At 44.8% G+C, this 13,972-nt stretch overlaps 1 protein-coding gene across 1 annotated transcript in view; it reads right to left on the bottom strand.

The window, feature by feature from the left end:
• Positions 1–13,972, bottom strand: part of LOC115152867 (protein TANC2-like) — a 411,487-nt gene that overhangs the window by 57,142 nt on the left and 340,373 nt on the right. Inside the window, exons 11-17 of the mRNA XM_029697757.1 lie at positions 13,546–13,827; positions 13,199–13,326; positions 10,879–11,110; positions 9,444–9,613; positions 6,094–6,372; positions 5,743–5,910; positions 3,610–3,770 (exon numbers count right to left, since the gene is read on the bottom strand). Coding sequence (XP_029553617.1) covers positions 3,610–3,770; positions 5,743–5,910; positions 6,094–6,372; positions 9,444–9,613; positions 10,879–11,110; positions 13,199–13,326; positions 13,546–13,827 — 1,420 coding nt within the window. The remainder of the gene's footprint in view (positions 1–3,609; positions 3,771–5,742; positions 5,911–6,093; positions 6,373–9,443; positions 9,614–10,878; positions 11,111–13,198; positions 13,327–13,545; positions 13,828–13,972) is intronic.

The following is a 13,972-nucleotide window of genomic DNA, read 5'->3' as shown; positions in this document are numbered from 1 at the left end:
CATTATAGAATGTTACTGTACAGCCACTGAGCACTGATGTCATTATAGCATGTTACTGTACAGCCACTGAGCTCTGACGTCAGTATAGCATGTTACTGTACAGCAACTGAGCTCTGACGTCATTATAGCATGTTACTGTACAGCAACTGAGCTCTGATGTCAGTATAGCATGTTACTGTACATCCACTGAGCTCTGACGTCATTATAGCATGTTACTGTACAGCCACTGAGCTCTGACGTCATTATAGCATGTTACTGTATAGCCACTGAGCTCTGATGGCATTATAGCATGTTACTGTACAGCCACTGAGCTCTGAAGTCATTATAGCATGTTACTGTACAGCCACTGAGCTCTGACGTCATTATAGCATGTTACTGTACAGACACTGAGCTCTGACATCATTTAAAGCATGTTACTGTACAGCCACTGAGCACTGATGTCATTATAGCATGTTACTGTACAGAAACTGAGCTCTGCCGTCGTTATAGCATGTTACTGTACAGGCACTGATCTCTGACGTCATTATAGCATGTTACTGTACAGACACTGAGCTCTGACATCATTTAAAGCATGTTACTGTACAGCCACTGAGCACTGATGTCATTATAGCATGTTACTGTACAGAAACTGAGCTCTGCCGTCGTTATAGCATGTTACTGTACAGGCACTGATCTCTGACATCATGTATATCATGTTATTATACAGACACTGAGCTCTGACATCATTATAGCATATTACTGTACAGCCACTGAGCTCTGAAGTCATTATAGCATGTTACTGTACAGCCACTGAGCTCTGACGTAATTGTAGCATGTTACTGTACAGCCACTGAGCTCTGACGTCAATGTAGCAAGTTACTGTACAGCAACTGAGCACTGATGTCATTATAGCATATTACTGTACAGCCACTGAGCTCTGAAGTCATTATAGCATGTTACTGTACAGCCACTGAGCTCTAAAGTCATTATAGCATGTTACTGTACAGCCACTGAGCACTGATGTCATTATAGCATGTTACTGTACAGCCACTGAGCTCTGATGTCATTATAGCATGTTACTGTACAGCCACTGGGCTATGATGTCATTATAGCATGTTACTGTACAGCCACTGAGCTATGATGTCATTATAGCATGTTACTGTACAGCCACTGAGCACTGATGTCATTATAGCATGTTACTGTACAGCCACTGGGCTATGATGTCATTATAGCATGTTACTGTACAGCCACTGAGCTCTGAAGTCATTATAACATGTTACTGTACAGCCACTGAGCACTGATGTCATTATAGCATGTTACTGTACAGCCACTGAGCTCTGATGTCATTATAGCATGTTACTGTACAGCCACTGAGCACTGATGTCATTATAGCATATTACTGTACAGCCACCGAGCTCTGACGTCATTATAGCATGTTACTGTACAGCCACTGAGCTCTGACATCATGTAAAGCATGTTACTGTATAGCCACTGAGGTCTGACATTATTAAAGCATGTTACTGTACAGCCACTGAGCTCTGACGTCATTGTAGCATGTTACTGTACAGCCACTGAGCACTGATGTCATTATAGCATGTTACTGTACAGCCACTGGGCTCTGATGTCATTATAGAATGTTACTGTACAGCCACTGGGCTATGATGTCATTATAGCATGTTACTGTACAGCCACTGAGCTCTGACGTCAGTATAGCATGTTACTGTACAGCAACTGAGCTCTGACGTCAGTATAGCATGTTACTGTACAGCAACTGAGCTGTGACGTCATGTATAGCATGTTACTGTACAGCCACTGAGCTCTGACGTCAGTATAGCATGTTACTGTACAGCAACTGAGCTCTGACATCATTGTAACATGTTACTGTACATCCACTGAACTCTGACGTCATTATAGCATGTTACTGTACAGCAACTGAGCTGTGACGTCATGTATAGCATGTTACTGTACAGCCACTGAGCTCTGACGTCAGTATAGCATGTTACTGTACAGCAACTGAGCTGTGACGTCATGTATAGCATGTTACTGTACAGCCACTGAGCTCTGACGTCATTATAGCATGTTACTGTACAGCCACTGAGCTCTGACATCATTATAGCATGTTACTGTACAGCCACTGAGCTCTGACGTCATTATAGCATGTTACTGTACAGCCACTGAGCTCTGACATCATGTAAAACATGTTACTATACAGCCACTGAGGTCTGACATTATTAAAGCATGTTACTGTACAGCCACTGAGCTCTGATGTCAGTATAGCTTGTTACTGTACAGCAACTGAGCTCTGATGTCAGTATAGCATGTTACTGTACAGCCACTGAGCTCTGATGTCAGTATAGCATGTTACTGAACAGCCACTGAGCTCTGACGTCATTGTAGCATGTTACTGGACAGCCATTGAGCTCTGATGTCATTATAGCATGTTACTGTACAGCCACTGGGCTATGATGTCATTATAGAATGTTACTGTACAGCCACTGGGCTATGATGTCATTATAGAATGTTACTGTACAGCCACTGAGCACTGATGTCATTATAGCATGTTACTGTACAGCCACTGAGCTCTGACGTCAGTATAGCATGTTACTGTACAGCAACTGAGCTCTGACGTCATTATAGCATGTTACTGTACAGCAACTGAGCTCTGATGTCAGTATAGCATGTTACTGTACATCCACTGAGCTCTGACGTCATTATAGCATGTTACTGTACAGCCACTGAGCTCTGACGTCATTATTGCATGTTACTGTACAGACACTGAGCTCTGACATCATTTAAAGCATGTTACTGTACAGCCACTGAGCACTGATGTCATTATAGCATGTTACTGTACAGAAACTGAGCTCTGCCGTCGTTATAGCATGTTACTGTACAGGCACTGATCTCTGACATCATGTATATCATGTTATTATACAGACACTGAGCTCTGACATCATTATAGCATATTACTGTACAGCCACTGAGCTCTGAAGTCATTATAGCATGTTACTGTACAGCCACTGAGCTCTGAAGTCATTATAGCATGTTACTGTACAGCCACTGAGCTCTGAAGTCATTATAGCATGTTACTGTACATCCATTGACCTCTGACATTATTATAGCATATTACTGTACAGCCACTGAGCTCTGACATCATTATAGCATGTTACTGAACAGCTACTGAGCTCCAATTTAGGCATTTATCAGTGTCCAAATCTGCCATTGTCAACCTGTATACGGGTGCGAGTGTAAAGGGCTTTACATACTGTAGGTCAGACCATTTGAACAGCAAACACCACTTTAATGACTTTACCATACCACACACACATTATCTACATTGTCACTAGGCATTAGCCAGTGAGAGACCAGTTTCCAAGATACGGTAACGCCAAGATTAGGGTTGCAAAGACTATGGTTCCAGTAGCTTTCCCCAAATCCTCAGGTTTTCCAGAAATCCTGGCTGAAGGATTTTTCCTCCTGATTCCAGGAATCTTCTAACTAGGATTTATGGAAACCTAAGAATTTGGGAAAATTTCCCAGAATTGTGTTACCATATCCAAGACTATACCAGTCTCTTGGATAGTACCCCTCCTCTCCACACACACACCCCAGCAGACCCATCCACCCCCTGACCTGGGTTCACAGAGGAACTTGGTCTTCTCCCCCTCCTCCCTCCAGATCAGCCACTCTCTGAATGATGGGTGAACAAACATCCTGGTCCCGTCCCTTCTCTTGACCAGGAACATGGCCAGGTTGTCTAAGCGCTGTGTGAAGTCCTCCCAGTCCAGCGTGCCCTGCAGCAAAGAGGGTGAAACCAAGAGAGTTAGCTTGTTAGCTGTTCACATGCCCAGATGCTTTGCTAAGGCTGTTCTTCTTCACAGGCCCTATTGTTGCTATCCGGTATACAGCTAGTGTTAGCATGGTGGGCTCCAAAATTACTGGCACCCCTGACTGGCAATGCACAAACAATACTTAAAAAAATATAAACAATATAATTATAGAGATAAACTCAAAATACCAACATGTGAGAAATAATGTATTTTATTAACGTTTCAATGGAACCCACCAAAATAATTTATTGATTTAATTAAAAATCAATGTCCTCCAAATCAAGGTTTCACAATTAATGGCACCCTTAAGGGTTATTATTGTACATAACATCTACCGAAATTAAACCAATAATTAAATTCCACTTATTTAAGTTTATCTAAGTCTTAAGGAACTATATTGAGCCATTACGTCACTTCCTGTTTCACTAGGGTATAAAAATGAGATAACACACATACAATATCCCTTTGTCATCCAACACCATGAAGAAAACAAAAGAACTGGAAGTTCAAAAGAGACAGATGGTCGTAGACCTTCATAATAAAGGTTAGTTAAATAAATACCTAGTTAAAGGTTACATTTAAAAAAATTAAAAAAATCTGGTAATGGCTAGCAATTATTTAAAAAAATCTAAAGATATGGAACAGTTGAAAACCTCACGGGTAGAGGACGCAAATGCATTTCCCCCCAGGATAGGGAGGAGGATGGTGAGAAGCAACAACATCCCCAAGAATCACTGTGAAAGAATTGCAGGCCTTGGTGGCGTCTTGGGGTCACCAGGTTTCAAAAAGCACCATCAGACGTCACCTCCACAACCACAGGCTCTTTGGAAGGGTTGCCAGAAGAAAGCCCTTTCAGACCCCAAGACACAGACGCAAGCACTTGGAGTTTGCGAAACGTCATTTAAATTATGACTGGAAGAAGGTGCTCTGGTCAGATGAGACCAAATTTGAACGTTTTGGTCAGATACAGCATCGGCATGTTTGGCGTTGAAACAGAGCTGCATACAAGGAGAGGCACCTCATACCCACGGTGAAATATGGTGGTGGGTCAGTGATGTTTTGGGGCTGTTTTAATTCCAGAGGTCCAGGGTCACTGGTTAAGATTGATGCCATAATGAATTCCACCAAGTATCAGGCAATTTTGTCTGACAAGCTGGTTGCCTCTGCCAGAAGGCTGGGATTTGGCCGTAGGTGGACTTTTCAACAAGACCAAAACATACCTCAAGATCCACACAGAAATGGTTCTGTGACTACAAAATCAATGTTCTGCCATGGCCATGTCAGTCACCGGACCTCAATCCAATCGAAAACGTGTGGGCTGAGTTGAAGAGGGTAGTTGATAAGCGCAAACCCAAGAATATGAAGGATATTGAAAGGATCTGCATAGAGGAAAGGTCCAAAATCCCTCCAAATGTGTTCCTTAACCTTGTCAAACACTACAGGAAAAGACCATGCTGTTATCCCTGCCAGAGGTGGTTGCACTAAGTACTAAATGAGGAGTGCCAATAATTATGAAACCTTGATTTTGGTGACATTTATTTTGTATTAAATAATTGTATGATTTTGTTTGGTTCCATTGAAACATTAATAAAGTACAGTATTTCTCACATGTTGGTATTTTGAGTTTCTCTCTATAATTATATTGTTTATATTTTTTAAGTATTGTTTGTGCATTGCCAGTCAGGGGTACCAGGTCATTTTGGAGCCCACTGTAAGTGTTGTGATGTGTGTTTTGTCCTATATTGTTATTTAAATGATTGTGTATTTTTAATCCCAGCCCCCGTTCCCGCAGGAGGCCGTCATTGTAAATAAGAATTTGTTCTTAACTGACTTGCCTAGTTAAATAAAGTTTCAATAAAATAAATGAATAAAAGTGGGACATGTTTTCCTATGGGAGATGCTAACAGTTTCCTGTCTGATTAATACGTGTATTTGCCTGCAGGGAGCCAGCATTGATAGCCTGGTAGATCTGTTCGTCAGTGAGGGGGTGGAGGGACGCCACAGCCACGTTGAGTAGGGGGAGGGCCCGTTCGAAGGAAGACTGTGTAGGGAAACGCATGTTGCACTGCAACAGGTACACCTCAACCAGATTGACAGGCACCACCTGGGATCAATGAATCAATCCGTTAATTGATCAGTCAGTCAGTCAATCAATCGGTCATTATTATAGCACATTTCTTAGATAGGGAGTGCAATAAAATGGCACATATAATTAAAATTAGGAATAAAATGAACAAGACAAGAATAAAACTTAGGCAATACAATGTAGTGTAAATGGCAGGCTGACCTTGTAGCTGGAGCTCTTGAGGACCAGGTACCCCTTCTCTATAAGGTCAAAGGTGAGTTTGAGGTAGAGATAGGAGCCCTGGCTGAGGGCCTTGAGGTGGGCTGAGAGCTTGCCGAAGGTGGTGTTGTCCATCTTGCCGTTGAGAGAGATGTTGTTCTGTATCTCAGGACTGCTGTGGATGCGGTGCAGGATGTAACCCTGTAAGTCCTGGTCTATTGCATCATTCTCCTCTAGACCATCCACAGAGATATGGTGGAATGGGAGAAGCTTGGTGATCTCCTATAGGAGGGAAGTAAGGGAGGGGAGAGGGGAGAAGGAGGAGGAGGAGGGGAATGATGGAGGAAGGAGAGGAGGATGAGGAGGAGAGAGAAGGAGAGAGGAGGATGAAGATGAATGGAAAAAGAATGCGGGAAGAAGGGATAAATGGAGAAACGAGATGGGAGAGAGGAGAATGAAGGTGGGATGAAGAAGAATAAAAGGTGGGAGGGAAAGAGAGGTGGAACAAGATATAGAAGCCATCTAGGATCTTCCACTGATGTCAATCTATTGACAATCTCTATCAAAAGAAAATGATACTTTTTGGACAATGGTAACCATGTTTCCATCCAGTTGGACAATGGTAACCATGTTTCCATCCAGTTGGACAATGGTAACCATGTTTCCATCCAGTTGGACAATGGTAACCATGTTTCCATCCAGTTGGACAATGGTAACCATGTTTCCATCCAGTTGGACAATGGTAACCATGTTTCCATCCAGTTGGACAATGGTAACCATGTTTCCATCCAGTTGGACAATGGTAACCATGTTTCCATCCAGTTGGACAATGGTAACCATGTTTCCATCCAGTTGGACAATGGTAACCATGTTTCCATCCAGTTGGACAATGGTAACCATGTTTCCATCCAGTTGGACAATGGTAACCATGTTTCCATCCAGTTGTTAATGCAAATAAAGTCACACCCTATAAAAAAATAACGACAGCTCTGATGGAAACAGGAAGTTTCGGTACAATTTTATAAATGCTGACAGATAATTTGTTCATTCGACATGGTGTGATCTGTTTGTGTCAGTAAAATTGCGGTGGAAACGCCTTTATGCGCAAATATTTAAGTCTGAAGTTTACATACCGTACACTTAGGTTGGAGTCATTAAAACTTGTTTTTCAACCACTCCACAGATTTCTTGTTAACAAACAATAGTTTTGGCAAGTCGGTTAAGACATCTACTTTGTCCAAGGCACAAGTTTATTTTTCCAACAATTGTTTACAGACAGATTATTTCACCTACAATTCACTGTGTCAATTCCAGTGGGTCAGAAGTTTACATACACTAAGTTGACTGTGCCTTTAAACAGCTTGGAACGTTCCAGAAAATGTTGTCATGGCTGTAGAAGTTTCTGATAGGCTAATTGACATAATTTGAGTCAATTGTAGGTGTACCTGTGGATGTATATCAAGGCCTACCTTTAAACTCCGTGCCTCTTTGCTTGACATCATGGAAAAATACCAAAAAATTTGTCAAGACCTCAGAAAAAAATTGTAGTCCTCCACAAGTCTGGTTCATCCTTGGGAGAAATGCCTGAAGGTACCACGTTCATCTGTACAAACAATAGTACGCAAGTATGAACACCATGGGACCACGCAGCCGTCATACCGCTCAGGAAGGAGACGCGTTCTGTCTCCTAGAGATGAACGTACTTTGGTGCGAAAAGTGCAAATCAATCCCAGAACAACAGCAAAGGACCTTGTGAAAACGCTGGAGGAAACAGGTACAAAAGTATCTATATCCATAGTAAAACGAGTCATATATCGACATAACCTGAAAGGCCGCTCAGCAAGGAAGAAGCCACTGCTCCAAAACCGCCATAAAAAAGCCAGACTACGGTTTTCAACTGCACATGGGGACAAAGATCGTACTTTGTAGAAATGTACTCTGGTCTGATGAAACAAATATAGAACTGTTTGGCCATAATGACCATCGTTATGTTTGGAGAACACCATCCAAACCGTGAAGCATGGGGGTGGCAGCATCATGTTGTGGGGGTGCTTTGCTGCAGGAGGGACTGGTGCACTTCACAAAATAGATGGCTTCATGAGAAAGGGAAATTATGTGGATATATTGAAGCAACATCTCAAGACATCAGTCAAGAAGTTAAAGCTTGGTCGCATACTTCCAAAGTTGTGGCAAAATGGCTTAAGGACAACAAAGGCAAGGTATTGGAGTGGCCATCACAAAGCCCTGACCTCAATCCTATAGAAAATGTGTGGGCAGAACTGAAAAAGCGTGTGCGAGCAAGGAGGCCTAAAAACCTGACCCAGTTACACCATCTCTGTCAGGAGGAATGGGCCAAAATTCACCCAACTTATTGTGGGAAGCTTGTAGAAGGCTACCCGAAACGTTTGACCCAAGTTAAACAATTTAAATGCAATACTACCAAATACTAATTGAGTGTATATAATCTTCTGACCAACTGGGAATGTGATGAAAGAAATAAAAGCTGAAATAAATCCTTCTCTCTACTATCAATCTGACATTTCACATTCTTAAAATAAAGTGGTGATCCTACCTGACCTAAGACAGGGAATTTTTACTAGGATTAAATGTCAGGAGTTGTGAAAAACTGAGTTTAAATGTATTTGGCTAAGGTGTATGTAAACTTCCGACTTCAACTGTAAATAATATACATCATATCGAAGTAAACGTTGGAGTCACGTGATGATATGTTGTGTGGTCCTCCCACTATGACTCAGGAAAGCATGCAGTTTATTAGGCTAAATATGAAAGAAGTTATGAACTTCACAGGGTGGTGAAAGTGCAAGGTGATGAGCTTGATGCTCCTTTCCAATAAATATCGAGGGACACATTCTGGTGACATGATGATCAATGCTTGGCTGACGTTGGAGAAATACAAATAGTCTTGATTTTATCCATAATATTCTCATCATGTAGGTTAGGTGGCCTACCCACACCGTATCTGTAAGCTGTTGGCTAGAGCACATGTGCCAAGACCAGAGCAGGCACATTTGTTATTTAACCCAACAGTTTTTTGTAACAGAATTACCGGTAGAGTTGAAAATGCTATAGATTTTTATCCACTACATGAAAACTTAAGCGAAGAAGTACATTTTGTGTCACTACGTCATCACACACTGATTTTTATCATCAACAAGTGAATTAGGTGGAAACACACCACTGGTAGGAAAATGTGCATATTTTCTTGATGCGGATTCTAGATTATTCGCATGAAAACCTTTCGCCAATTGTATGGAAACGTAGCTAGTGTTAATGTTGTTTCTTTTTAATGGCCTCTTATTAGAAAGGTAGAGGACTGTATCTAATGAGTCTACCTGCAATGTGGTCCTGACCGTGACCACCAGTTTGAGCCAGTGGGGAAACAAGCTGATGGTTTTGCTGAGGAAGGAGACGATGGTGTCTCCGTAGTCAGGCTTGTGGAACTCTGCTTCATTTAGCCCATCTATCAGGATGACCAGGTCTTCTTCCGAGGTGATCTTCCTCTCTGGAAAAACACACAGAGAAAATAGTCAATATTGACCAAAACAATCTGACTGCAAATGTTCGGCCTAATGTGCTCAGACCTTTATTGCTGAAATCAAGAATACATACACTATATACGCAAAAGTATGTGGACAGCCCTTCAAATTAGTGACTTTCAATGTGGCACCATCATAGGATGCTACATTTTCAACAAGTCAGTTCGTCAAATTTATGCCCTGCTAGAGCTGCCCCGGTCAACTGTATGTGCTGTTATTGTGAAGTGGAAATATCTAGGAGTAACAAGTGGTAGGCCACACAAGCTCACAGAACGGGACCGCCGAGTGCTGAAGTGCATAGCACGTAAAAATTGTCTGTCCTCGGTTGCAACACTCACTACCGAGTTCCAAACTGGCTCTGGAAGCAACGTCAGCACAATAACTGTTCGTCGGAAGCTTCATGAAATGGGTTTCCATGGCCAAGCAGCAACACACAAGCATAAGATCCCCATGTGCAATACCAAGCGCCGGTTGGAGTGGTGTAAAGCTCGCCGCCATTGGACTCTGGAGCAGTAGAAACGCGTTCTTTGGAATGATGAATCACGCTTCACCATCTGGCAGTCCAGTGGAGGAATAATTGTCTGGGGATGTTTTTCATGGTTCGGGCTAGGCCCCTAAGTTCCAGTGGAGGAAAATCTTAACGCTACAGCATACAATGACATTGTAGACGATTTTGTGCTTCCAACTTTATGGCAACAGTTTGGGGAAGGCCCTTTCCTGTTTCAGCATGACAATGCCCCTGTGCACAAAGTGTGGTCCATACAGGAATGGTTTGTCGAGATCATATGGAAGAACTTGACTGGCCTGCACAAAGCCCTGACCTCAACCCCATCGAACAACTTTGAGATGAATTGGAACGCCGACTGTGAGCCAGGCCTATTCGCCCAACATCAGTGCCCGACCTCACTAATGCTCTTGTGGCTGAATGGAAGCAAGTCCCCGCAGAAATGTTCCAACATTTACATTTTTTTATTTCACCTTTTTTTAACCAGGGCCTATAGGGCACTACTTTTAACCAGGACCTATAGGGCACTACTTTTAACCAGGACCTATAGGGTTCTGGTCCAAAAGAGTGCAATATATAGCTAATAGGGTGCCATTTGCGATGCAGACCAGAACTCACCTTTGTAGAGAGCATCCAGGGTTCCTAGAACTCCTAGTAGAGTTATCTATGATAGTTATCTAAGGGTGTATAATAGCAGCAGATAATAGCAGCAGAGAGTTGTATCACCTTTGTAGAGGACATCCAGGGGTTCTAGAACTCCTCTTCTGAAGGAGGCCAGGGGATCCTTAACACAGGAGCGTAGACTGAGAATACTTTGTAGGTGTGGCTCCCGGAGCAGCAGCTCTCTGTAGGCGATGAGCTGCGGCGAGCGACACAGCAACGCTGCCACGTTGTGGACAAACTCCGGCACCAGGCACGTGTAGGCGTTGTCTGCCTGGCAGTAGTGGTACGCCACCACCTGGGGCGATAGAGAGGGGGATACGTGATAGTCAGGTCAGTAAAATGGGATGGAAAATACAATATTGGGTTATGTTCATAAGGGCACACTGTAAAAAAACTTTCCACAAAATGTGAAAAATAAAATGAGCATTTCTTATTGATCCAGGAAGTCCAGGAAGTCCCTCAACGTTTTACTCTTTCTTTCTTCAGATTGGTGCTTAATGAACACGACCCTGTTTTCTATGTTTTGACAATGGGAATCAGGTTTTATAAACCGGCGCTGCTACAATGGGGATGGGAATGAGGCTGGGAATGATGCTAGGGAGAGCGATGTGTGATAGGGTTGGGAATGGTGCTGGAGAGAGGGATGTGTGATGGGGTTGGGAATGGTGCTGGAGAGAGGGATGTGTGATGGGGCTGGGAATGGTGCTGGGGAGAGGGATGTGTGATAGGGTTGGGAATGGTGCTGGAGAGAGGGATGTGTGATGGGGTTGGGAATGGTGCTGGAGAGAGGGATGTGTGATGGGGCTGGGAATGGTGCTGGGGAGAGGGATGTGTGATAGGGTTGGGAATGGTGCTGGAGAGAGGGATGTGTGATGGGGTTGGGAATGGTGCTGGAGAGAGGGATGTGTGATGGGGCTGGGAATGGTGCTGGGGAGAGGGATGTGTGATAGGGTTGGGAATGGTGCTGGGGAGAGGGATGTGTGATAGGGTTGGGAATGGTGCTGGAGAGAGGGATGTGTGATGGGGCTGGGAATGGTGCTGGAGAGAGGGATGTGTGATGGGGCTGGGAATGGTGCTGGAGAGAGGGATGTGTGATGGGGTTGGGAATGGTGCTGGAGAGAGGGATGTGTGATGGGGCTGGGAATGGTGCTGGGGTGAGGGATGTGTGATAGGGTTGGGAATGGTGCTGGAGAGAGGGATGTGTGATAGGGTTGGGAATGGTGCTGGAGAGAGGGATGTGTGATGGGGCTGGGAATGGTGCTGGGATGAGGGATGTGTGATGGGGCTGGGAATGGTGCTGGAGAGAGGGATGTGTGATGGGGCTGGGAATGGTGCTGGGGTGAGGGATGTGTGATGGGGCTGGGAATGGTGCTGGAGAGAGGGATGTGTGATTGGGTTGGGAATGGTGCTGGAGAGAGGGATGTGTGATGGGGCTGGGAATGATGCTAGGGAGAGCGATGTGTGATAGGGTTGGGAATGGTGCTGGAGAGAGGGATGTGTGATGGGGCTGGGAATGATGCTAGGGAGAGGGATGTGTGATAGGGTTGGGAATGGTGCTGGGGTGAGGGATGTGTGATGGGGCTGGGAATGGTGCTGGGGTGAGGGATGTGTGATGGGGCTGGGAATGGTGCTGGAGAGAGGGATGTGTGATTGGGTTGGGAATGGGGCTGGGGGAGGGTTGGGAATGGGACTGGGAATAGGGCTGGGGAGGGGGATGGGCTGGGGATGGGAGGGGTGGGAATGGGTCTGGGGTTGGGAGGGTTGGGAATGGGGCTGGGAATAGGGCTGGGGAGGGGGATGGGCTGGGGTTGGGAGGGTTGGGAATGGGACTGGAAATGGGGCTCGGGCGAGGGATGGGTCTGGGGAGAGGGAATGGGGCTGGGAATGGGGATGGGGAGGGGGATGGGGCTGGGAATGGGCCTGGGGAGAGGGATGAGGATGGGGCTGAGTCTGGGCTGGAGAAGGGGTTGGAGGTGGGGCTGGAGGCGGGGCTTGATGTGGGGCTACAAATGGCATCTGTCACCCCTGTTTAGGGTTTAGGGAAGGGGAGACTGGGGCTATGGTGTGATGATGTGAGTGTTGTGGGGATTTAGGGAAGCCACTTAGCACCTACATCAGTCATACCTTATTTAACAGTCTAGACAGGTTCATAAATGTTAACAAGTTTAGTCCAGAGAAAAGGTTGTAAGAATGTTTATAGGCCCTTAATGGATATCTGTAATCTAAAGAGCCTTGCGTACTGATGTCTCAAATGTGAAACTTGAAACTGTTCCAATATCCACACTAGCGGGCCACTTACTAAGAAGTTGGACATGCATTTTAAGTGGTTTGCTAGCTAGACAATGAGGGTATGATCTTTTTTGGAGGTTTTATATTTTTTTACCTGAGATGCCAGTCTCCTCATGGTCTCCTCCTGGCGTGGTCTCATCTCGGGGGTCCCGGGACAGCTGCCACCTCCCAGGGTACCTGTGCTGTGGGACGGCTGGGGCTGGGTAAGGGGGAGCTCTCCATCTGAGGAAACGCATAGAAGGAAGAGGGTTTAACCAATGGCATGTTTGTCAAACCATTATTGTATTACCTTAAAGGGGATATCTGCGTTTCAAACAATAACAAAGCGGATATGCCGCCTCTGTTTTGGTGAACAGAAATGTTTTTAAGAAACTTTATTGAAAGATGAGTTGTTGGGTGTGGTCATTTTAACACTCTCTAATAGTAGGTATCTGAGCCTACGTTTGGGTGAGGTCTGCGGAGAGTCAGAGGCCGTCTGTCTCATGCGTGTTCCGTGGCAGCTCAGCGCCACCAGACGAGAGATAATGGCCGTCTTGCCGTAGCCGATGTTGCCCACAACAACCACACCGCGGTTGGTGCTGTTTTTGCCACTGTTGAGATGGGCGTCGACCTCCTGGAACAGCCAATCACGGCCGGTGAAGATGGAGTCCATGGTGATGCTGGGCACCTCGAAGAGGAGGGGCTTCAGGGAGATGTCAGGTGGCCGGTACGGGGCGAACCGCACTGGAGAGGGAGAGCAGGAGGATGACAGTTAAAATGGTTGCCACCATTACATTGAGATACATGAGTGTGCATGACCTACGGTGAGTCCTGACTGTCATGGGACTGCCTCAGGGTTAGGTAGGTTACTTTATTTTTGATCTTGTCC

Source organism: Salmo trutta, chromosome 18, assembly GCF_901001165.1.
Source record: "Salmo trutta chromosome 18, fSalTru1.1, whole genome shotgun sequence".
NCBI classification, from domain to species: domain Eukaryota; kingdom Metazoa; phylum Chordata; class Actinopteri; order Salmoniformes; family Salmonidae; genus Salmo; species Salmo trutta.
This window is presented reverse-complemented; position numbering and strand designations above follow the sequence as displayed.